Source organism: Poeciliopsis prolifica, unplaced genomic scaffold (assembly GCF_027474105.1).
Source record: "Poeciliopsis prolifica strain line A6 unplaced genomic scaffold, Auburn_PproV2 SCAFFOLD008, whole genome shotgun sequence".
In the NCBI taxonomy this organism is placed as follows: Eukaryota; Metazoa; Chordata; class Actinopteri; order Cyprinodontiformes; family Poeciliidae; genus Poeciliopsis; species Poeciliopsis prolifica.
The window spans coordinates 3,940,473-3,962,655 of NW_026562383.1; the positions used below are offsets into that span (position 1 = coordinate 3,940,473).

Below are 22,183 nucleotides of genomic sequence, written 5' to 3' on the forward strand. Positions count from 1 at the left end.
ATTGGGTAACTATGAGATGTCACTATCTTCCAGCAAGCAGGAGTGGAGCCCTGTTTTCATACAGATAGGATATCATCCAACAGCCTTAACACAACCCCCACCTTCACCCTCACTGCTCTCATTTAAGACGAAAATTGCATCATCTCCCCATCGCAGCTGCTGTCCACTTCCTCATTTCAATACAAAGCAAAGATTTAGGGGAATTTTGACCTGCTAAGGTAGACTAAATCTCACAATTTTCCTTTTGTCTTCACTTCCTTTAAGTAATAAAGGAGGAACTATAAACATGAAATAGTTTAGCCATAATTAGACTGCGCTTCCTTTCCACAGGTGGAAAGCCTGGGCAACCGTCCAGTAATATTTACTTCTGCGCATCCCAGATGGTTTGTGCAAACACAGATTCCCTGCAGTTCATCTCCACGAGGTTCCACCGCAGAGCAAACACATGTCGGGGAGATTGGGCCGCCTGCTGGGTTTCCTCCCTGCAGAGCGGGTGGGGCTGCGATAAGAATATCTTCACGCTATCGTGACGGTTGAGGTGCCTGATAAAGACGCAGTTCGAGTGAAAAGGCGGGATCGTGGGTGTTTCGGGGCCTCTGAGGTCGCGATGAAGAGAAGAAGCGGTTTGCTCGCTGACAGATTTCTTTGGATTGTGTTTCTGTCGCTGTTGGGAAAAAGCTTTGAAAAGTATGTGAAGAAGTGAAACCTCCAAAGCCTACAGTAATTACTTTGCAATGTTTGCAATAAATTAAGTCATCACTTTTTTGATTTAGCAGCACTGAAGGATTTTCCAGGCTGTTTGACCTTCAACAGTCTGTACATTGACTAGGCCTCTCAAAACCCTTCATTTTTGTTGTTCCTTAACGGGGCAGTGTAACGTCAAATCAACACGTTTTGACCTTTACATCATGTTATAATGTTATTCCCTCATCAAAAACATACCTGCGGCGTTGCCTTGATTCAGTCACGCACGTTTGAGAAATCCCTTAGTTTCCATGGCAACCACTCAGCTGTGCAAAACACCTAGGTGAACCTAGCCCCGCCTTCAATCGCGAAGCTCCTCCTCGGAGCTGCAGTTTCTGAGCTTCCGCCTCACTCAGCTCCTTCAGACTAGCCAGCAGCAGTTAGCAAACATCTGGTGGAGCTGCAATACATTACACTGGCTTCTTCTCAGTACTGGTAAAGATGTTTTTTTATTGTTTTTTTTACCCAAGTCGTACTTTTGAATCACAAATTTTGACCTTACATGACGCCTCTGGGTTCCTTTCTTACTTCATGCCTTCGTTTTTCACATACTGTAGAACCAAGTTGGTTTGGAAAGCTTTTTTTCTCTCATTCTTGAGAAATAAAATTATAAAAAAAATTCCCTTCTCACCACCGCAGGTGGTTCTTATATATATATATATATATATATATATATATATATATATATATATATATATATATATATATATATATATATATATATATATATATATATATATATATATATATATATATATACACACACACACACACACACACACACTCAGGTTATCTTTGATATTAAAATGTGTTTGAGTCTGATAACGGTTACGTGTGACAAAACAAAAATCCAATGCAACTTATTATGGGGGCAAATATTTTTTAAATTTCCATATGCGGACCACTTAGGTGACGATATTTATTTATAAACATTCTTAGTTTTTTTCTTTTGTTTTAAAGTTATTTCCCATCAATATTCTTATATATAAATACAGTATCTGCAGTTTTTCACTAAATGTAGACTTTCTCTATTTCCACAGCTGGAAACCAAAACAAACCTCACCTGTCTCTTTTGCACATCGAGTGGTTACATGAAGCACAGTTTCCATCGATTCAGGGGAAATTGTGGTTTGGTGTTTGCCCAGCTGAGCCTCGCAGGTGTGTGTGTGTGCGTGTGCGTGTGTGTGTGTGTGTGTGCGTGTGCGTCTGTGTGTGTGTGTGTGTGTGTGTGTGTGTGTGTGTGTGTGTGTGTGTGTGTGTGTGTGACTGCCTGCAAACGCTGCAGCTGCAAAAAATACCTGACCCACAACCGCAAGGCCAAACCCAAAATCAGATTAACTGGGTCCTCCAAGCCAGCGTTGCAGCAGATGTATGAACCTTAGTCTGAGTAGGACACAATTGAACCAGGTCAGTCATTAACTAATGGCCATTTCCACTGAAAGCTCAAGCAGCGATTAAACCGTTTTCTTTTTCTTCTTCTTTTTTTTTATTGCTGTTTTACCTGTAAATCCACTTCCGTTAGTAGGATCAGATGAGGAAACGCCGTAGGTTGGAACCTAACGACCTCCTCATGGTCACTCAAGTTGAGAAAGTATTTTTAAAAATGTTAAAAAAAAACGTTGCAATTGCGCTACATCAAATCCGACAAGTAACACGCACATTACTTAAATATGGAATTTTGCTGCAATGTAACTTGATGGAACAGCACAAAGGGACGCAGAAGTTTGTCTAAGAAAAGCCTGGGACAGCGCCGAGTCGTTCAGCGTCTCCACCGGCTTTACACATCAAGAGTCTTGGCATCTTTAAATACCACATTTTCAGTCTCGCCACAGATTTTATATTGGATTTTGGTCTGAACTTTAACTAGGCCGTTCTGACATGCGTTTCTCTAAACCAGGGATGTCAAACTCTTTCTCATTTCGGCCCACATCAAGGTCCTGAATGCCCTCTAAGGGGCGGTTATGGCAGAATGTTTTGCTAAAACTACCTATTAACAAAACTCTTTAAATTATTACAGCTTTCTCTACATTTTAGGAATATGTCCAAAAAAAAAACAATATTTAACATTATGCTAACTGGGGACTGTACAAATAAAAACAGAATTGATTTGAATAATAAAATAATACTTCAGCAGAACTGCTATCTTCAGGTTATTTTTCGGCCACAGAAATGGCTAAGGCGGGCCGGATTTGGGCCGAGTCCTCGAGTTTGACAATAATGGACTCACGCATGCATCATTAAAATAGTCTTTAAAAAGTATTTAAATTTATGTGGCTAAAATTAAGATCTTTAAACCCCATAAATAAGTAAAAAGTAAGTTGAATTTTTTTTACTAACTTGAAAAAAGAATAAAAGTGCTGGCTTATGTAACAGAACGCAATAAACAGGTTTTGCATCTTTTTTTTTTTTTTTTTTTGCTAAAAATGATGCAAGTGTTACAGACGGTTCCTCTACCTTGACTACAACAGCGATCTGAAAAGCACCTGAAAGAGTTCTGCTCTTTCAGCAGGCTTCTTTCAGCTGCGATGGACAGGAAACTGGGAGCGAATTTCCTGCCAGGCACCATAATGAAGGCCTTTCTGGTTATTTCCTTTTACCCGAGACGCTTTCGAATTGAAGAACACAAGCGCCGCGGTTTCTGTGGGACCACCCTCATTAGTTTCCTTTAAAGACGGGATCCCTGCCAAAGTCGCAGCCCGAGAATCCTGAGCTTAGCTGTCTTTACCTCAAAGCCGGCTCCTGAGTGTTGACACAACACGGTTTTTAAAGGGATTTTGTGGCTTTGTGGGAAACACAAGTTCTTCCTTTCTCATAACTCCTCTCGGAATCTGTTTCTTCAAGCCGATTGAGGCTGTCTGTGATGAGCTTCTGGTGTTTGCTCTACTTAAAACTCTTCTGATATAATTTGGAACAATCCGTGCGTTGCTGTAGCTTATCTCTTTAGCCTAGCTAGCAGTGGATTAGCAGCAAATGCAGCTAACAAGTGCACCCCTTGTACAAATAAATCATGCTAAACTCTATGTTTGAACCAGCAGCATTGTAACTGAGCTTTCATGAGTCTGAGGAGTAGCACTTAACAGTTTCTTTTTAAAGAAGCCATTTTTGTTTTCAAAGATCCGATTGACGCCTGCGGTGTAGATTCAACTTGCTCTACAGTTGAAACTCGACTTCTAACTAACAGTGTACTACTGGAGGAATGGTCTGTGAATTAAGAATGAGATTGAATTGCCTGCTCTGTAAACAACTGCTAAAAATTATACTGGAGGAATCCAAGTTGATGGGAGGAAGCTCAAAGGGATCACTGAAGGAAGATGAGAATCAACCAGAATTATGCATAGAAAGGCAATGGCAAGGCTAAAATCACCTGTGGATTTTGTGAGACTAAGAAAAGGTTTTTCTTTCACTGTCAAATGCTAATATTAACTATTTAAAAAGCCACTCAATGAAGCCGCATTTCTCTGGAAAAACAAATGAATCAACACTGCTCTATACAAAATAACTGAACTAAACGGTTCTATCAAGTAAAACATTTTCTCAAAGGAGGATGTTTTTCTAAAGTGTGGCCAAAAAGAAAAAGAGATGTTGTGTTTTGTCACAATTTCAGAATCTTGCTACCCTTTTTTAGCCCGAGAATACAGAACCTTTTCAAAAGGTCCTGTTACAGCCGACTCTTGCAGTCTTGCTTTTCTGAGAAAACAGTTGCCTCACTACTTTCGCACAGACAGAACTTTGTTGCAGCGGCGTGGGTGCCGGCTGCAAAAACAGTGGAAACGTTCGGGTCTGAACGAGGCTACCTGTGACCTGAACGAGACGGGTACATTTCACTCTGACACTCGTCTCTCCTCCATGGCAACGTCACATTCTTGACCTTAAACATTGGTGCAACCACATCAACCACTTAGAATGAAACACGTCCTGAACTTTTGGGGCTCTAAATGCTTGACTGTGGGAAAAAAAAAACAACAAAAAAAAAGTGTGCACAGGAGGGATAGAAGGTTCTGGAGTGTAAAAATAGTCACGTTCTTCACGTCTGCACTGTATTTGTGTTCACGTGAGGAAGTTTCCTGGAACTTTAATATTTACAGACTTTAATATTTACAGCAGACAGACCAAAAACACAGCAACACATGATTGTGAAGCTTTTGAACATGTGGTTTTCAAGATGCATTAGTGTGTCAGGTAATTATTTTCTTTGGCCGTACCTTTCAGAACACCTTTTAGAAACCGTGTCACCCGTCTTGACACTCAAACTTTTGACTGCACTTCTTTACAAAACGGCTTGAATTCAGTCAAACTGGATGAAAAACGTTGACGTTTTGGATTTAATCTAGACTTTGACTGGACCGTTCTGTCTTATAAAAAGCCTTTGATCTACACCAGGAGTGTCAAACTCAAGTTTTATTTTGCACCGTATCAAAAATCTGAATGTTTTGTTTTTTTAAAGAGTCGGTTGTGCCAGAATATGTTTATAAAACCAATTAAACTGTTAAGATATTACTAAGTAGCTGCTCCTGCAGGATTTTGTGATTGTTTTAGTGGTTTCTTTTTTTTTGCAAGGAATGTTTTTAAGGAATCTTTACTGTATTTGTGCTGATGCATGATGCTAAATGTGACAAGTTACACACCGTCACTTGACATCAAGTGGGGCTGCGGCAGCATTCACTTCAACTCAACGTTTTTGACCAATTTTGAGAAAAAATGTGGAGATTTGTGGATTTTGGCTAAATTTATTGATGTAATTTGGAATTTAGAGGGCCACAATGAAAAAAAGTTACCGTGGGCCACATATGGCCCCCGGGCCTCGTGTTTGACACATGCGACCATGCAGCTCTGTGTTCATGGCCGTTCTCTCCCAGAAAGGTGAACTTCCATTCCCGGTCTACAGTCCTTCCCGTTATTGGTGTACCACACTTTTTCCTTCCGTTTGACTTTCTCTGAAAATCGTGTAACAATATTCAGATTTCTTTCTTTTTTTTGTTTGTTTATGTTCACAATGTTGGGTAACACGGAACCGTCACCTGGGAACCCGAAGCCGACCGGAGAGGGCACCGACTGCTCTCTAATTCTCACAAATTGCACGTTATAGGAAGAGGAGCCGAGCGTAAACATGTCATTATTAAAGTCGCACAAAAGGAGAGATTAGAGGTGCAGTCATGTAATCTCCATCCGGGGCTGTTTTCGCCCGGGCGTCATCAATGATTAAATCGTAAGGGCATATAAACACAAGTAGAAACTGTTTAAAAAAAAAACCCTCAAAGAACTCAGAAATTTCTGTTTAAGGTTTTAGTAATTATTCACCCCCGGTGGCAATTGATTCACCCCCCGGCCTGCCAACGATGCCCAGTCACACAGGCTGTTGATGTGTCAGCCCACGTCTGCGCGGACGTCAAATGATCACTTTTGTTCTTGTTGCCGAATCATGACTTGTGTGCTTTCTTTATCTATTTGATTTTTGCTTTATAAAGTCTGAACAAAATACCCTCATTTTATTCACCAGGTTTGGGTTCAGCAACAGGGGGGCAAATGGTTAGCAGGTGCAGGGTCAGGGTTGGAACTTTAAGCTTCAACTCGAGCTGTTCTATATTAATCCTGTGTGGAAAAAGACAAGGCCTCGGGCGACACAACTGGAAAATATACAAAAACAAAAAAACAAAAAAAATAAAGAAAGAGAATCAGTGCGGCTGAGTCAGCTGCCCCACACGCTTACATTTTCACAGCTGCTGTAAGAAAAAAGAGGAAAAAAGATTATTACTGGAACATTGGGTCTGACGAAGGCAAAATAAGGTCCCTGGCAGATAGCAATGTGTTTGCCTTCACCTCAAGGTGAGCAGACAGTGGAAGACGCCAAGCCGTCTGCGACCTGCTGGCAAGCTTCTTTTTTTTTTTCAACCGAGTTCAGGTGGACCTGACCTCTGAAGCCCAAGTATTATTTTTTTTTAAGGGGGAAAAACATCATTAAAGCAAAAAACAAGAAAAGAGAAAAAGCAAACAAGGTCGCAAAGTCCTTAATTTCAGGTTTACATCTATTTAAAGTGAGTCTCGTCAACAAACAGATCTTAATGCAGTTAAAGCGAGGGGAAAGCACTGATTATGACGCGTTTGAGCCTCTGTCAATGCTGGGTCACCACTGGCTCTGACACGCATTATAGACTAAACTGACGTTTCGGCAACTGGAGCTGCTTTGTTATGTTTGGGTCCCCAAAAAAAAAAAAAAAAAAAGAATCTGTTTTCTTGTACAAAGTGTAAGATTTTAACTCATGAACTTTGACAACAAAGCACTTATGCATTTTATTTGGACATTTCTTTTGCTTTGATAACCCAGACTGCAAGTTACATACGTTCACACTGTAACGCCAAAGATTATTGTCTTCAAATGGATGATATTTATCCATTTTACATGTGCATTATAGTCACCGGGTTTCGTTTTATCGATAAAACTTAAGAGGAAAACATCTGAAGGCGAGAGAAGTCTTTATGTCTGGATGTGAATTGGACGTGTTTGTCTTGTTGAAAGTGCTGAGTCAAAACTGAGTATTTCATAAAAGTATTTTTTCCCCCTCCCACCCCCGTGAAGGTGACCTCTTTCACCTCCTTTCACCTCTGATGCTCTTTGTTTTGGCTCTCAGTTCGGACAAAGAAGGTGTTTAACTTTTCTGCTCTGCAACAAACTAAAAACTAGATTAGTTGATTAAAAATAAAGCCGCCCAAGCTGATTTATCCCCCCACAAAACCCCACGGGTTTACTAAGTTTGTCACGCTGTATGGAAAAAAAAGAGCACATGTCCTCAAGAAAACCTGTAGTCAGGCAGTTTGGATATAAAATTACGTTACATCTAAAAATGGGTACAGCTACATTTCGACTATGTGAATTAAGAAATCGCACCTAAGCCCTATTGAGCTGCCACATAGCTGTCCAAACAGTTGCCCTGCAGAGGTTTGGGTTTCCTGCACAAAAATTGCCATAATGTAGGAAGAGCTCAGCAGGAAGGAATATGTCATTTTTCCAATCTGGAATTTTGACTTGTCATAATAACATATCTCAGTGAGGTCATTTATTGTAATTTACGGGTGTGATCAGATCGCTCTGGAGTCAATGAGAACTGTGCCGCGAAACCGATTTTATGCTGTAACGGCCGGCCATACATTAAAATCTCGCGATAGGTAAATGTGACTCGTACTAGTGACGTCTGTGAGATAAAACTGGAAGCCGCGTGGTCCTCACTCAAGGACATCCGGACCGGCGCGCGAGCGAGAGACACGGCCAGCGGACCGCACAGGCTTCCTCGAGTCCGGGACTGTCACTGTCGTTGTTCTGCGCTGAAGTGAAGGTGGGTGTCTTTATTTCTTTAGCCGTTGATAAACACCAGCCGTTACAAAGTCTCGTGCTGGAGTCGACACAGGTTCAAACACGCTGGCGCGTGGAAAAGTCAAACCCCCCCCACACACGTTTTATGAACCAGTTAAAGCCGGTAACTTTAATAATAATTGCCCAGGTGTTTTACAATAGCATTTTAAATGCCGTACGGAGTTCATAACGCGTAGCAGCCATTCATTGAACAGTGACTCTAAAGGCACCTGCTCGCTCGCTTGTCTTCCTGCTAACGAGGAAACGCAACCAGCCTCCAGGTAGTCGGGCTGTCATCGCGCGGGACGGGACGCCATAACCGAGGAAGGAGGTAGTCACGTTCAACAACCCCCCCTCCCCCCCCACCAACAAGCTAACTTGTTGTACTACTAAAGTGGGGTTCAGTTTCGCTCACTGACTCTTTAACAGAGACCCGGAAGTGTCCACTGCTGAAACCTCACGACCACCCTCTTTTTTTCAAACCAACTTCTTTTTTCTTTTTTTCTCACCTGTCAATTGGAGCAGTAATGCATCCACTTGTATCTTAAGTGATGAAGCCAGCTTTTCTGGGGTTTTTTTTCTTTCAATGGGGGTAAATAAAGCTCTGAAATGTGCAATTTCAGTCTAAAACAACCTTTAACATTATTTACCTTTAACAGTGTAACATTGCATTCAGCTGGCATGAAGTAAATTAATTCAAATCTCAGAGGTAAAAAACAAAACAAACCAAAAAACCTATCAGTTTGTTGCTACGTCTCATGCAGGCCTGCAGAGTGGGATTTGAGTGCCCCAGTCTCCTTCCTTTCTTTTTTTTCTCAGGGTTTTCTTGGAGCTTTCCTCCAGTGTGACTCTCACATGATTTACCGCCACACAGGGACTCCTATGCTTCCTTCACCCTCCGTGTTTTTTAATTATTTTTTATATCAAACACAGTCATTCCCCCCTCCATCACCATCTTTCCCTGTATTTTCTCGTTCGTCTTCTGCACGACAAAAATTGAGCATCTCGTTTGTTTGACATTTTGATTCGCATTTGTTCAGTCTCTGGAACGTTAGACGAAGTAATTAAGATGTTATGTTTTCTAAGCAAAGGTATCCAATCTGCATGTGTGATTTATTCCGATTTATGTGCAACAAACAAGTGCATTGTCGTGTTTATTTATTTTTTACTTTCATGTATTGCTTCATTTGTCAAACTTCTTTTAAAGGTATGACATTTTATTAACACAAATCTCCAGCTGGCTCTGTTATGCCTTCATGGGTGAAGCGTTTCCTCATGCCTTTTACACAATTCGGAAGACAATTACTTTTTTTAAATCTATTTTCCAGTAAGGAAGAACTTGAAACCTGTTCCTGCAGGGAAGAAGCGCTGCGTGCTGCAAAATTTCGCGAAAGTAAAGACAAACAAACATTTACGTGTTTAATAGGCTTGATTTATTGCTGCAGAAATAATTAATTGAAGGTGTGTCTTTTGTATTTTTTGACCTGCTGGTCGGATTTTGAACGATTCAGATTTTTGTTTCTGAAACCAATGAGAAGTATTAGATAAGCACAGTTTAAATAAGGCACTCAAATGTTCATTAAAGTAGATATTGATGTATTAATGAGTGAAAATGCTTGTTTTTAGTTTTGATGGGTCTTTATAACAAAGCTGATGAGGAAAAAGTCACATCTCTTATGCGATTGGTGCTTTTCTATTAATAGTTGAACATGTAAAAGGGTTAGTTGTGGCAAAGAATGTTTAATTTTTAATTCTTTTCCTTTCTTAATAACAAAACTCTGTTGCAACCTGCCTAAGAAACCGGTTTTGGTCACTTACTAAGACCAAAGCGGTTTAGCTACTTTTTAATCCACCTGACACCAATCAGCGTGGCGCGCCCCTCATCTGCTCTCTTGGTAAACCTTGAAGTGAAACCTGTGCAGTTTTCCTTGGAGGAAAGAAAAAAAAAATCTAAACTGTAACCGGTAAAGAAGAAATGAACAGCTGTTTGCCTTTTTGCGTTTTATTTTAAAAACCTCAACTACAAGCTTATCTCCTGCCAAAGCTCGGAGGAGCGCGGCGCCGTCACGCTGCGCTCCGCCAAGAGTGGGACTCGATTATCCTGCTATCTGTCACGTGCACACACACACACACACACACACACACACACACACACACACACACACACACACACACACACACACACACACACACACACACACACACACACACACGTGTCCAAAAGTTCTTGAAATCGGCTACAGAGAAAAAAAGTTGTAAGGGTTTAAACTTTCTGGTGAAGCACAGATGCTTCATGTTTGCATATATTTAAATTCACAATGAGGTCTTTTTTTTTCCTTCCAGTTTTTGTTATCCATAGGTTTCTGCGTCTGAAAAAGAGCACTTTAATTTGCCAATCGGCTTAATGAATTAGCCCCGAAAAGTCCGGTATGGTTGGTATGTGAGATTAGAGAGGGGCTTTGCCCACCTTGGAGGGTAAATACAGATTTCCGGTTCGTCTCATCCTTACCTGCCACCATTTTTCTAGCCACTGTCTTGACAGAGAATCCAGTTTTTTCCTTGGAGATCTATACAACAAATTTACAGTTGCTTTTAAGAGAGGAGAGGTCATCTCCATGGTCCCCATGCAGCTTAGAAAGAAGGTCAAAGTTGCTCTCCCTGCCGAGCCAGACTCTAAAGTTAGCTGTGCTTCACAATGCCTAGAATAACAAAGTGTTTCCAGAGCGAGGAGCTTCCTTCTTTGATTCAGCCATGCAACGGACTCATCGGTGGAAGTCGAGTATTTTTATCCATTGGTTCTGCGGTAGTATCGTCTGCTTCTGCTAGCCTTTGATTTAACCTCAAAGTTCTTCGTACTAAGTTTGAATATGGAGCAATCTATTGGCAAAGTGTGATAAACATGAGAAACATGATTCAAATTCTCTTATTTAAAACAGGAAAGCTTTAGTTATACCTACTGTTGGCATAATATCTATAATTTGTAATATAGCTTAATCTGGTTATAATAACGCTACCTTAAGTATTTATGTTCCTGCTTTACGAACCAAGAAATTATGCAGGATTTTGTTAGTTTTCAGTGCATTTTGCATGGAGTACGATACCTTCTTGCTGCGCTTCACCTTATAGAATAACTTTACAGTTGATCTTAAACTCGTATGTCAAAAACTGCGGCCTTAAAACGTCTTAACTCCATTTTTAAAAGAGTAAATTGACCTTAAGAATATTAATCACAGGTGTAACCTGCAGAAACTCTGCTCTTTGACCTCAAACTGCAGCTGTAAAACCGTTGAATCAGCGTAAGGGATCAACGCTTGCTTAGTTTCCACACGAACAGTCATGCGTAAGCAAGGCAAAGTTTTTCAGCCAGCTGATTGGCAGTGTGGAGCAACATCTGGCTTCTTATATTCTCCGTGAAACCACAGAAAACATGCATCTTTTATTGCAGATGGAGAACATTTTGTAGCTATTAAACCATTTTAGATAACTCAGTAACTCAGTAATTGTATTTGGATAATTATTTCCTTTTAAAAAGCCAAACCAATTGGTTTTAATCAGTGTTGCAAATGTGCTGCTGCTGTATCCCAGTGTTTACTTATCGCTGCAGACGAGTAACCTTCAGTCATGTTTTCACACGTACGACGAAGAGTTGAAGCCACTTCTGTGACCTTACCAAGACAAACACGTGGCGTTCTAGAGATTTAAGTGTTTGCTCTTCACGGTGAGCCCGGGGGTCAAAGGTTATGGCCTTTGTACAACAATTGTTGTTTAACCCAGTTTGCTTGCCTTTGTTTCCAATAGCTCTCTTTTTATTTCATAGCCGCTGAAGGATTTGCTCACCTGTTTGTAATGAGACAGAAATATGGCTGCTTGTTTTTGAGCAGATGTTGTAGGATTATAATAAATACCAGACAGGGAAGAAGACATGGGGAAGCTGCTTTTTCTAACGGCTTAGCATAAACCACCAACTGTCAAAGCAAGTAAAAAGATTTTTTTTTTTTTTTGTGTAAATATTGCAAAAGAATTTCCATATCTACTCGGACAGAATGCAGATTTAAAATAATCCATTTTGTTTAGCGAAATACGACAGACACATCTGTGTTCCTGGTTCGATTGCAGCGCTTCAAGTTCCCAAAACATAAGGATGTTTTTAAATGTGATAAGCTGGTCGTGTTTTGTCTTCTTGACTGCTCCTGTCCTCATAAAAAAGAGAAAAAAAATGGCGGTGGAAGGTCATGAAGAAACTGAGCGGTGTCTGATTGCAGTAAATCCCTGAGTGCTCAGAAACTCTATATCACGCCAATATTTATTTATTTTTTTCAGTTTTTCGATCGGCTCAGTGGAGAATGATCTGCCGAGCTCTTATTCCTCTTCTTGTTATTTTATAAATAAAACCGATCCTCTGCTTGGACCAGCTGATGATTTCTCCCACTGAGGCGCGCCGAGGGCCGGTCCGTTTCCGGACTCTGCCGGTGACTGAGTTCACATCGCAGCACTGAGTCCGCGCTAACCTGGGCAGCACACTGCTCTTTTGTGTTCAAAAACGGGGGCTTTCTTTCAAGCTGGCCACAAAGGAAAACCTCAGGGATGTTTTGACAAGAGGTGGGAACACTTTCTTTGGAAACAGAACTGTTCCCGGAGTTTAACAGGAACGTGTTTGTTACTGAAAGTGCTAAAAGATAAGTGAAAGTCTACACTCGGGAGAAGCGATTCACCAACTCTTCTGCAGAGTTGAGCAGGTTTTGAAAGTGATACAATGTAACTGTTTTCAGAGTCTGGGAATCTAAAAATCAAATTCTTTTTTTTTTTTTGTTTAGAGTCCTGAGAAGCAGAGATGGAACAAGCAAGGTCAACAATATCCAAAATTGTAAGTATTTGAACTACTAACTTGTTGTTTTATCATATTTCTTGTTCATATTGTTGCTACTGCTGAGAAAACTGCAACACGCCTTGCTGGGAAAGTGATGAATCTGGAGAAATCAGCTGTTTTTTCTCAACTCTAGTATTGGTTGATGTGTTGTTTTTTTATAAACATGACTATCTTCATATTAAAGCCAGATCGAAAACCAGATAGAAATTAATTACAAATTCACTTTACTGTGCAGGGTTTCCAAGTTTCCTTTTCTGAGGAATTACAGGTTATTCAACATCTCACAAATTCCTGCTGTACATTCACAATAGTTTGTCAAACCAGAATAGAAACTGTAAAACATTCCTTCAGCAAGTAAAGTCCAGGCAAAACCCTAATCCACAAAGTTGGGGGGGAAAACCACTAAAAACAGTCTTTAAAAAGTCTTAAAATCATGGATCAAAAAGTAAGGCCTTACAATGTCTAAAGTTTATTCAATAAAAAATTTAAGTTGATCTTAAATAAATTCATCACTGATCTTAAATTTGGATGTGGCCGGGCTATTTAACCCGATGAATGCAGTTTAATTCATTTTTTCAGATGGGATGTTTTTCTTCTTGTAAAAGTGATTCACACGCTTTGATTTTGATTCTGTGACTCGAGGCAGTTGAGGCTACCGCTAACCTCGCTAGTTGCCCATTTAACTTTTTTACACCCATCATGGCTGAGTGCAAATGTATCGCCTTTTGTACATTTTTGTTGTGATACAGGTCTTAAATTTCAGTCATAAGTCTTTTTAAAGTCTTAAATTCATGTATCTAAAATTAAGGCCTTATAATGTATTTGGGTCATTAAATAAGTTCATTGCTGGTCTTTTGAAGAGGCAGCACTACTTGATCTCATAAATGTAGTTTTATGGGGGCTTTTCATATGGGACTTTGCTGTCTGTGTCATTGCGTCACAATGACGGAGTTCAAGACGAATGCGGGTCAGCAGGGCTCCAGGCTTCCTCTGAGGGTTTTCAAGCTGGTGTAACACGAGCTAACTCTAATCCTTTTATTCCCGTCCCCGTCTTTTCTTGTCGTTGACCAGTTTAACGGTGAGCCGCACACCTATACGCGGTTCAACCTGACCCAGAACATGGAGGGCGACACCAGCCAGGTGGAAATGAAGCTGTCGTCGGACGTGGACGAGGAGGTTGGGGAGAACGGCGTGGGAGACCATCGTCATCATCACAACTCCAACGGCAGGCCCTACATGGTTCAAAAGCTGCAGCGCACGCCCAGGAACTTGTGCTACATGGTGTGTGGCGTCCTCCTCATCTTCATCATCGGTAAGTTGGAGGCACCAAAGAAGGAATGTTGGATGCACTGATCCAGTATTAATACATGTATTGGTCCCAATATTGATGAAAATTCTAGATCAGATATTGTGACAATGTGCCCGGTCTATAAGAGCAAATCTATTTGGTCTAATTCTATGCCATGTGCCCTGAGTGATGCCATACTTTATTTATTTTAGGTTATTTTTAGAACTTTCTGAACTGTTTGTTGTAGTTCATTCTTTACATTTCTCAGCCTTTTGTTATTATCAGTTTATTACTTTAAATGAGCTGTTTTGCTCCCTGTTCTACTGATTGAACAAAATAAAGTTTTGTTTTTGCATATTTCACCAAGATTGTGAAGCTATTGGTGTATTTAATTCAGCACAATTATATCTGTTCAGAAAAAGAAATGAAACATTTCAAGTAGGGCTGGATAATAAATTACAATATATATCTTGATAGACAATATCAGCAGAACTTTTAATAATTTCACTGATGTCAGATTTACAACCTCATTCTGGCTCTAAGTCATCCAGATAGAAAAGGTTGGTGACATCAGCTAACTGGTTACCTAGCAACAACCTGTTAAATAACTGGCGCAGCAGCAGTTCAAGGTTTTGCCACCGAGCCTCATGGCTGCATAAAAATAAAATAAAACGGCATTTTGTGAAAACTGGATAAAAACAAGAACCGTCACGCCTCCTGTTTTAGTAATTCAGATATTTAAAGCAAACAAAAAAAACTCATCAATATAATAGTGACTTATTTGAAAGTCTGATAGTTTTCAGTATCACAGTATCAGTATCACCGTCGCTCGGTCCTAATTTTTAGTCAGTTTTTCTGTCAGATTGGTATTGATACTAAACCTCAGATATCTGTATTGGAAGTGGAAAATGGAATCATCGTTAAATTTGTCATGCAGTTTTAGTTTTCTTTACGCATTGTCTTTAAACCTAATTCCACTGGCTTCTTCCAGGGCTGTTGATCGGCTACATGATTAACACGAAAAAGGAAGTGGCTCCCGTTTGCGCATCCTCCGTCAGCGTCGTCAATGACGACGTTCCCCACGAGACGGGCGCCGCGCCCCTCATGGACTGGGACGATGTCAAAAAACTCCTCACTGACAAATTCTCTGCTGCCAAACTAGAAAAAGTTTTGAGGTGATCAAAAAGTTAAAAAAATAAAATAAAATGTGAACAGTTTATTTTCATTGCATTCCAGGTGTGTAACGGTGTTTCTGTCCTGTCATAGTGAGTTTTCTCAAAGCAGCCACCGGGCCGGTTCTCCTCAGGATGAATCCCTGGCAAACCGAGTACTCCAGAAGTTCAAGGTCAACGGCATGAAGACCTGGACGGACGAGCACTTCATCAAGGTCCACGACCTGCCGGCGGGAAGCTGCAACGAAATCATCTTCAAGAACACGTCAACGGAGTGCACCAAGGGGTTCCTGTCCTACAGCTCCAACGGATCGGTAAAGGTAGGCAACAAAACGGAGAGAGAAAAACCTGAAAGCGGCCAACGCGTGTAGGTAACCAGAACGCTGCTGCACTTCCAGGGCGCTGTGCTGTACGCTCATTACGGCGAGGACAACGACTTCCAGGTGCTGTTGGACAAAAACATCAACATGAGCGGCAGAGTTATGCTGATCAGAGCCGGAAAGATCAGCTTCGCTGAGAAGGTGACCGGTTTAAGACGACAGCTACTTCGTCATTTGTTACATATTTATTTTTGTGGTTTTTGAATCAAACACATTTTAGATCTGGGTTTCTTTGTGATTCCAGGTTGCCAACGCCGCCAGAATGAACGCCTCTGCTGTTCTGATCTACCTGGACCCGAGTGATTACAATATCAGAGAGAACATTGAGCTCTACGGACATGTGAGTGACGCGCCTGATGCTAAATCAGTCAGACGAAATCGCAGTAGAATGCAAAACCATCTTACCTTAAACCTGCTGGTCAGACATGCACAGAAATGCTCTGATCAGGTCCTGCTGGGAAATGACATCAGCATCTCTTTAAAGCTTGTCAGCAGAAGGAAACGTTGAGGCTCTAAAGATTCCTGGTAGACGGCTTCAATGACTCCACAAATAATCTTCATCCGGAACATGGAACCTCAATTCCTTGCCATCTCTAAATAAATCATTTTTCTTTAGCCTAGAAACACCAACTCAAGCAAAAATCACACTCAAGCAAAAATCACACCTTGTGAATGTCTTTGAAAAGCTTGAAGAAACTTTGCTTCACTTCCAGCCACACCCTTTCCTTCCACTTAACTTTACATTAATGCACTTGAATGCAGATGTTTGTGAGCAGCCAGCAGTGACTTTGTGGCTTCGCCCCCCTTGTGCAGTCGGTACTGTGAAGGCACCCTGTGACTTTATAGGCCAAAAAGCTAACATTCATGTCTTATAAATGTATATAAAACCAATAATTAATTGTTTATAAGTGACAGAATTTGAGATTCTGTTACTTGCGAGCTATAACAATCAAAATTAACAGAATTAAAATAGATTATATAATTATGCCCATTTAGTCTATTTTGAGTTTTACTTTGCATTTCTGATGCTGTTTATTTAGTCAGTCAGTTTGTGGTGTTTGGTCTGAAATGGCTTAAATTATTCCTACATTGGGAAATTATTTTATTTTACGTTAAATGAAAATTAAAATTATAATCAAGTTGTTTTATCCCCATGGAGCAAGTTTATGAAGCCATCATGGGGCCAGTGGTTTGGTTAATGCTAGAGCGCCCTCTGGTGGACATTTGCTTCCGTCTGTTCTTCTTGTAGTTTAGCGCTGTGTTCAAATCAAACACACTTTACGGGTCAGAAACACGTTGAGTACCTCAAGTTGGATGTTTGTGCACTTTGAAGTCACTTGATTGATATCAAGTGTGAAAAATCACTACAGATGTGGGAGGAACTTCTAGACCTTTTTTTTTTTTTTCTCCCATTCTTTTTGCGCTATGGTGGATGAAATATTGAGAATGTCTTGGCTGCATTTACTAAAAGGAAGAGAAAGTTGTCGTTGGAATTTCACCAGATGATTCAGAAGTGTTGTGAGCTTTGTCACGTACGCCGATGAGGATCACTTTCAGACACTCGAATCACATTTGGTCTGAATTCAGCACAGGACTTTAGCGCCACACTCCCTGTAAATGTCAGAGCTGCATACGCCTCTTATCCTGTGGCTTAAATGGTTGAAAACAGGACATTAAACAGTTGATACAAATCAAACATAATCATAACACTCAATCTTCTCCTGCAGGTCCACATGGGCTCAGGTGATCCTTACACCCCCGGATTCCCCTCCTTCAACCACACCCAGTTCCCTCCTGCAGAGTCTTCAGGCCTGCCCAAAATCCTGGCACAGACCATCACGTTGGGCATGGCAAAGAAAATCCTGAAGTAAAGCTCATATCTTTGATTTGTTTAGTTTTTCACATTGTTACCAGTTGGCTCTGTAACGTGTTCCTCTGCGGCTCCCACAGCCAGCTCAGTGGTCCAAAGAGGCCTGACAACTGGGAAGGTTTCAGCAAATTGGGAGACGAGACAGACATGGTCACTGTGGAGGTCAAAAACGTTCTCACAGAGAAGAGGATCCATAACGTGTTTGGGGTCATCAAAGGTTTTGTCGACCCAGGTAATATGAAACTGGAATGCAAAGAGAGAGGAGTCTGTGTGTGTGTGTGTTTGGAGAAAATTATTGTCAGGAACTCCTCTGACTTTGTCCAGACCGTTATATGGTTATCGGCGCCCAGAGGGACGCGTGGGGCCCGGGCTACGCTGCATCAACCGTCGGCACCAGCATCCTGGTGGAGTTGGCCCGCTCCATCTCTGACATGGTGAAGAACGGTGAGCATCAGAACACGCTCGGCCTTTTCTAAGATGTGCGGCTTGAAAACTTCACAAACACCTGCAAACCTGTTTTTACAGAGGGATTCAAGCCGAGGAGGAGCATCGTGTTTGCTAGCTGGAGCGCTGGAGAATACGGAAGCATTGGTGCCACCGAGTGGTTGGAGGTGAGGACTGCAAGACATTTTTTTTCCCAAACTTTTTTTTTTTTACTCTTATAACAACTTTTAATAAAATATTGAGTGTTATGTTTACCCTAACTGTTGTTTAACCTCACCTGTAGGGATATTTGTCTTCTCTGAGCATGAAAGCCTTCTCTTACATCAACCTAGATGGCGTTGTAACAGGTACTCGCTCTGTTTCATATTCAATGTATTTGGTGCCCATTACATTTTACAAGCACATTATGGTGCTCTATAAAGTAGCATTTTTGTATTTAAATAAGTATAATTTCTTATTTTTAGGTCTGAATGGATTTAAAGTGGCAGCCAGTCCCCTAATGCACACCCTGATTGAAAATGCCCTAAAAGAGGTAAACATCCAGCAAATTTGGCTTTTATAACAAATTGGTATTTTAAGTGTATTGGTGTTTTTGTATGCACATATTTTTGTTTTTTTTCTAACAGGTAAAAAACAAAGATGTCATTCTTTATAAGCAATTTGCAAAAGACAACTTTGAAACAAATATGTAAGTGTGTCATAAATGTTAACCAATAACATCGAACTCAATTTCCTGAATGTTTGACATTTGTAATTTGTTCTGATCATTCTTGCTGCTTTTGTTCTGCAGTCTGGAGCCGATGCGGGTGGATAGCGCTGCGTATCCTTTCCTTGCCTTCTCTGGAATCCCCTCCATGTCGTTCAGGTTCTCCCCGGACAACTCGGTGAGTTGTTCTTGTTCACCGTAGATTCTTTGTGAACTCGACAGCTGCTGATGGCGTAGCCTCATTTCTCCTCCTGTTTTTCCCCCCTCAGAACTACAAGTACTTTGGCACGATGGAGGACACCGCAGAAAACCTGAACGCCGCCACGTCCAGCCAGGTTCCCCAGCTGGCGGAGACGGCGGGCCGCTTCGCCGGCCACATAGCTCTGAGGCTGGTCCACGACCATCTGCTGCAGCTGGACGTGATGAAATATTACAAGGTCGTCCGTTCCTACGTGACCAAGATCAATGGAAGAGTCAAGGAAGTTCTTCAGGTGAGTTGGGATATGTTTAATTTTGTCGTTTTTTCATTACTTTTTTTTTTTTTTTTAATTATGCTTTATCTGTTTGTTGTTCAAGATGCAACCCCAGCTGTTGCCCAAATCCCTGACTGTGCAGTGGTTGATCTCCGCCACGGGTTCGTACAGCCGTGCCGCCCAGAGCCTGCAGAACGACATCCAGAACAGCGACCTGGAGGACATCGAAATGTGCCGGCTCATCAACGACCGTATCATGGCGGTAAGGCCTTCATAGCTCGATTCAGCATGTCTGCAGGCCGATCAGTCTTTTGAGAAAACTGCCTTTTTTGAGTCTGTATAATCCAGATAATGATTAATCAACGACTAAATTAGCTGATAGATTACTTCAACAATTGATTAATCACAGTAAATTGTTTCATCCTCAGTTCAGTCATTTCAGAACGACCTGTTTTTACAAACCACTTCAAAAACATCCCCTACTGTAGTTTTCCTGATCAGCACGGTTACTTTTAGAACGACGCTTGAACTTTCACAAGTTATCGACAAATTTGAATCTGAGCTTTCCCTCCTGCGCCCTCCTTGCAGGTGGAAAGAAACTTCCTGTCCCATTACGTCTCCCCCAAGCAGAGCCCTTTCCGCCACATCCTGCTCGGCTCGGGCCCCCACACTCTCAAAGCACTCACCAAACACCTGGACGCCCTGAAGACGAACAACCCCGAGGCAAACGCCGAGCTGTTCCTCAACGAGTTCGCCCTGGCAACCTGGACCATCCAGGGCTGCGCCAACTCCTTAGCAGGGGACATCTGGTCTCTGGATAACGAAATCTAAACCAACCAACAGTTTCACAACCTTAAAGAAAAATCTATAAGTTTTAACAATTGGAGAAAATAACTTGGTCCCCCCTTTTATATTCATTTGAGCTTACTTTTTATCCACATGTAACACTTGAAAAACCACATTTTTGATGCGTTGGTGCTACTAATGACTACTATGACATCCCAGTAGTTGTGTTTTCCTATGAATGAGCTGAATGTAGAGCATTTCCCAACATCCCAATAGGTCATGATCACTCAGAGAATTACATCACCAAAGGTCAGTATGATAAACTAAACTTTTTATCTGTTTACTAAAAATGACTACAATGCTGTTGAAGCCAAATGTTCGAGCCTGAGCTGGTTTATGTTGGTAGCTACAGTTTTCTAAAAAACCCAGCTCATCAATTTCAGAAGGTGCTCAAATCGGCAATTACAAAGAAATGAAAATAAAAAGAAACGCAACTACAATGCAGTTTCCACGGTGCACAGAGCGCAGCCATTATCTGCCTCGAAGCTCATGTGACTTAAAAAAAAAAAGTCCTGAACCAATCAGATCACAGAGCTGAAATGTGCGGACCTTCCCCAAAAAATTGAAGGTGGAAGGTTCCCAAAAAGACATAGCACTGAACCATAAACCGTACGTTTTTATTTATTGTTATTTATTTATCAGTGGCAGGGTTCACTATAAATAGGTTTATATTGCCTTTTTATTTTTAATTATTTTGTATAATTATCGGGAGCAGTGCCTCCCATAATTATGACAGTTATACTGTCGAAATGACAAAAGCAGCATCTGCTAAAACAAGAGAAGCGTGCGTGTGGACCGACGGGGCGGCCCGGACCAAAAACCAAACGATCCGTCATCTCCGCTGCTGCCTCGGTTTCATGCGCTCTTCTCGTCCTCACAGCATTATCGGGAGCAGTGTTTTCCATAATGTGAAAAAAAAAACAAAAAAAACAGAAGAAGGTAGTTTTTGTCTACCAGCACGTGTGTCCGTATCGGAGGCAGTGCCCTCCATATTTCACTGTAGGGGCGAATGTTTTTTTTTTTCCTCCTGTTTTTTTTGTAATTATCGGGAACAGTGTTTCCCATAATGTGTAAATAATACAGCTGATGGCTATGCATACATGTCGCTTACTCTCCTGCATTCTCTGCGTGTGTGTGTGTCAAATCAATTTCTTGGCCGACTCGTCTTTTACATATACATATTCGAGCTGATACAGGAAATATTCTGATTTATGCAGAAGTAAGCACTTGGGACTTGCGAGGTTACATCATCGGTCTGGTATTCCTGTGGTTCATTATGATTTTTATTACTGATTCATTCAATTTGAAAATTCTTTGCTGTTTTCTTTTTGTGCCTTTTTAAGTTTTGTAACTTAACTATAAAAATTGAATGTAATTTTAGAAGGTAAAAGGCTTTTCTTGTTTAGGTTTCTTTTTTTTTTTTTTCTTTTATTCTTGCCAGAATCTGAAGTTACTGCTTTAAGCAGCTGTTGCAACATCCTGGAATCAAACTTCACATTTAAGATGATTCTTGTGGGGGGAAAAAAATTGTTTTATAATCAGTAAAGATGCATCCCCTTTAAAAAAATGGATATAGATAGATTGATAATGGCCCTGTTTGAGGCTGCAAATCCGAGCCTGAAAATAAACAAAATTCATGAATTGTCTTAGAAAAATTCTTCAATCAATGAATTTGTCTGGAAATTGCTTAACCTTGTTTTCTTTCTTCCGACTGTGTCAGCAGGCTTTGCTGGGCATTTTTACTGCAATAAAAGTCACTCATCATGACGTCTTGGCTTTGTTTTAATTTTTCATACAAGCATAGGATTTATTTTCTTTATCCACAATGTAAAATGTGGAGCTTCTTTGTACCGTTTAGTGTAATTTACTGTTCTTTCTCTAAACTGCCTTTTTTTTGAGTCCATATGCCTCTTAACTATCGACTACTAAATTAGTTGTCAATCATTTTAACAATCACAATCCAATTAATCAATTCAGCCTTAGATTAATCACCAAAACATTTTTTTTGTTCTTGTTAATAGTTGCTGGATCATTTCATACCGAAGATC

The 22,183-nt window shown here is 40.8% G+C and overlaps 1 protein-coding gene across 1 annotated transcript; it reads left to right on the forward strand.

The window, feature by feature from the left end:
• Positions 1-7,929: 7,929 nt before the first annotated feature.
• Positions 7,930-21,902, forward strand: LOC129362172 (transferrin receptor protein 1-like). Its single transcript, XM_055033566.1, has 18 exons — positions 7,930-8,072; positions 12,904-12,953; positions 14,028-14,268; positions 15,236-15,419; positions 15,511-15,736; positions 15,815-15,937; positions 16,041-16,136; positions 17,524-17,663; positions 17,747-17,898; positions 17,991-18,110; positions 18,192-18,277; positions 18,394-18,457; positions 18,575-18,642; positions 18,737-18,798; positions 18,901-18,994; positions 19,086-19,307; positions 19,393-19,551; positions 19,878-21,902. The coding sequence occupies exons 2-18, from the start codon at positions 12,921-12,923 to the stop codon at positions 20,118-20,120; spliced, it is 2,313 nt and encodes a 770-aa protein (XP_054889541.1). The 5' UTR covers positions 7,930-8,072; positions 12,904-12,920; the 3' UTR covers positions 20,121-21,902.
• The last annotated feature ends 281 nt before the right edge of the window (positions 21,903-22,183 follow it).

Excerpts from the sequence above, each read along its gene's own strand:
- LOC129362172 (XM_055033566.1), top strand. The coding sequence starts at position 12,921 with ATGGAACAAGCAAGGTCAACAATATCCAAAATT. Across the intron at positions 15,420-15,510 it reads AAACTAGAAAAAGTTTTGAG|TGAGTTTTCTCAAAGCAGCC; the intron begins GTGATCAAAAAG and ends GTCCTGTCATAG. Across the intron at positions 18,995-19,085 it reads GGTTCTCCCCGGACAACTCG|AACTACAAGTACTTTGGCAC; the intron begins GTGAGTTGTTCT and ends TTCCCCCCTCAG.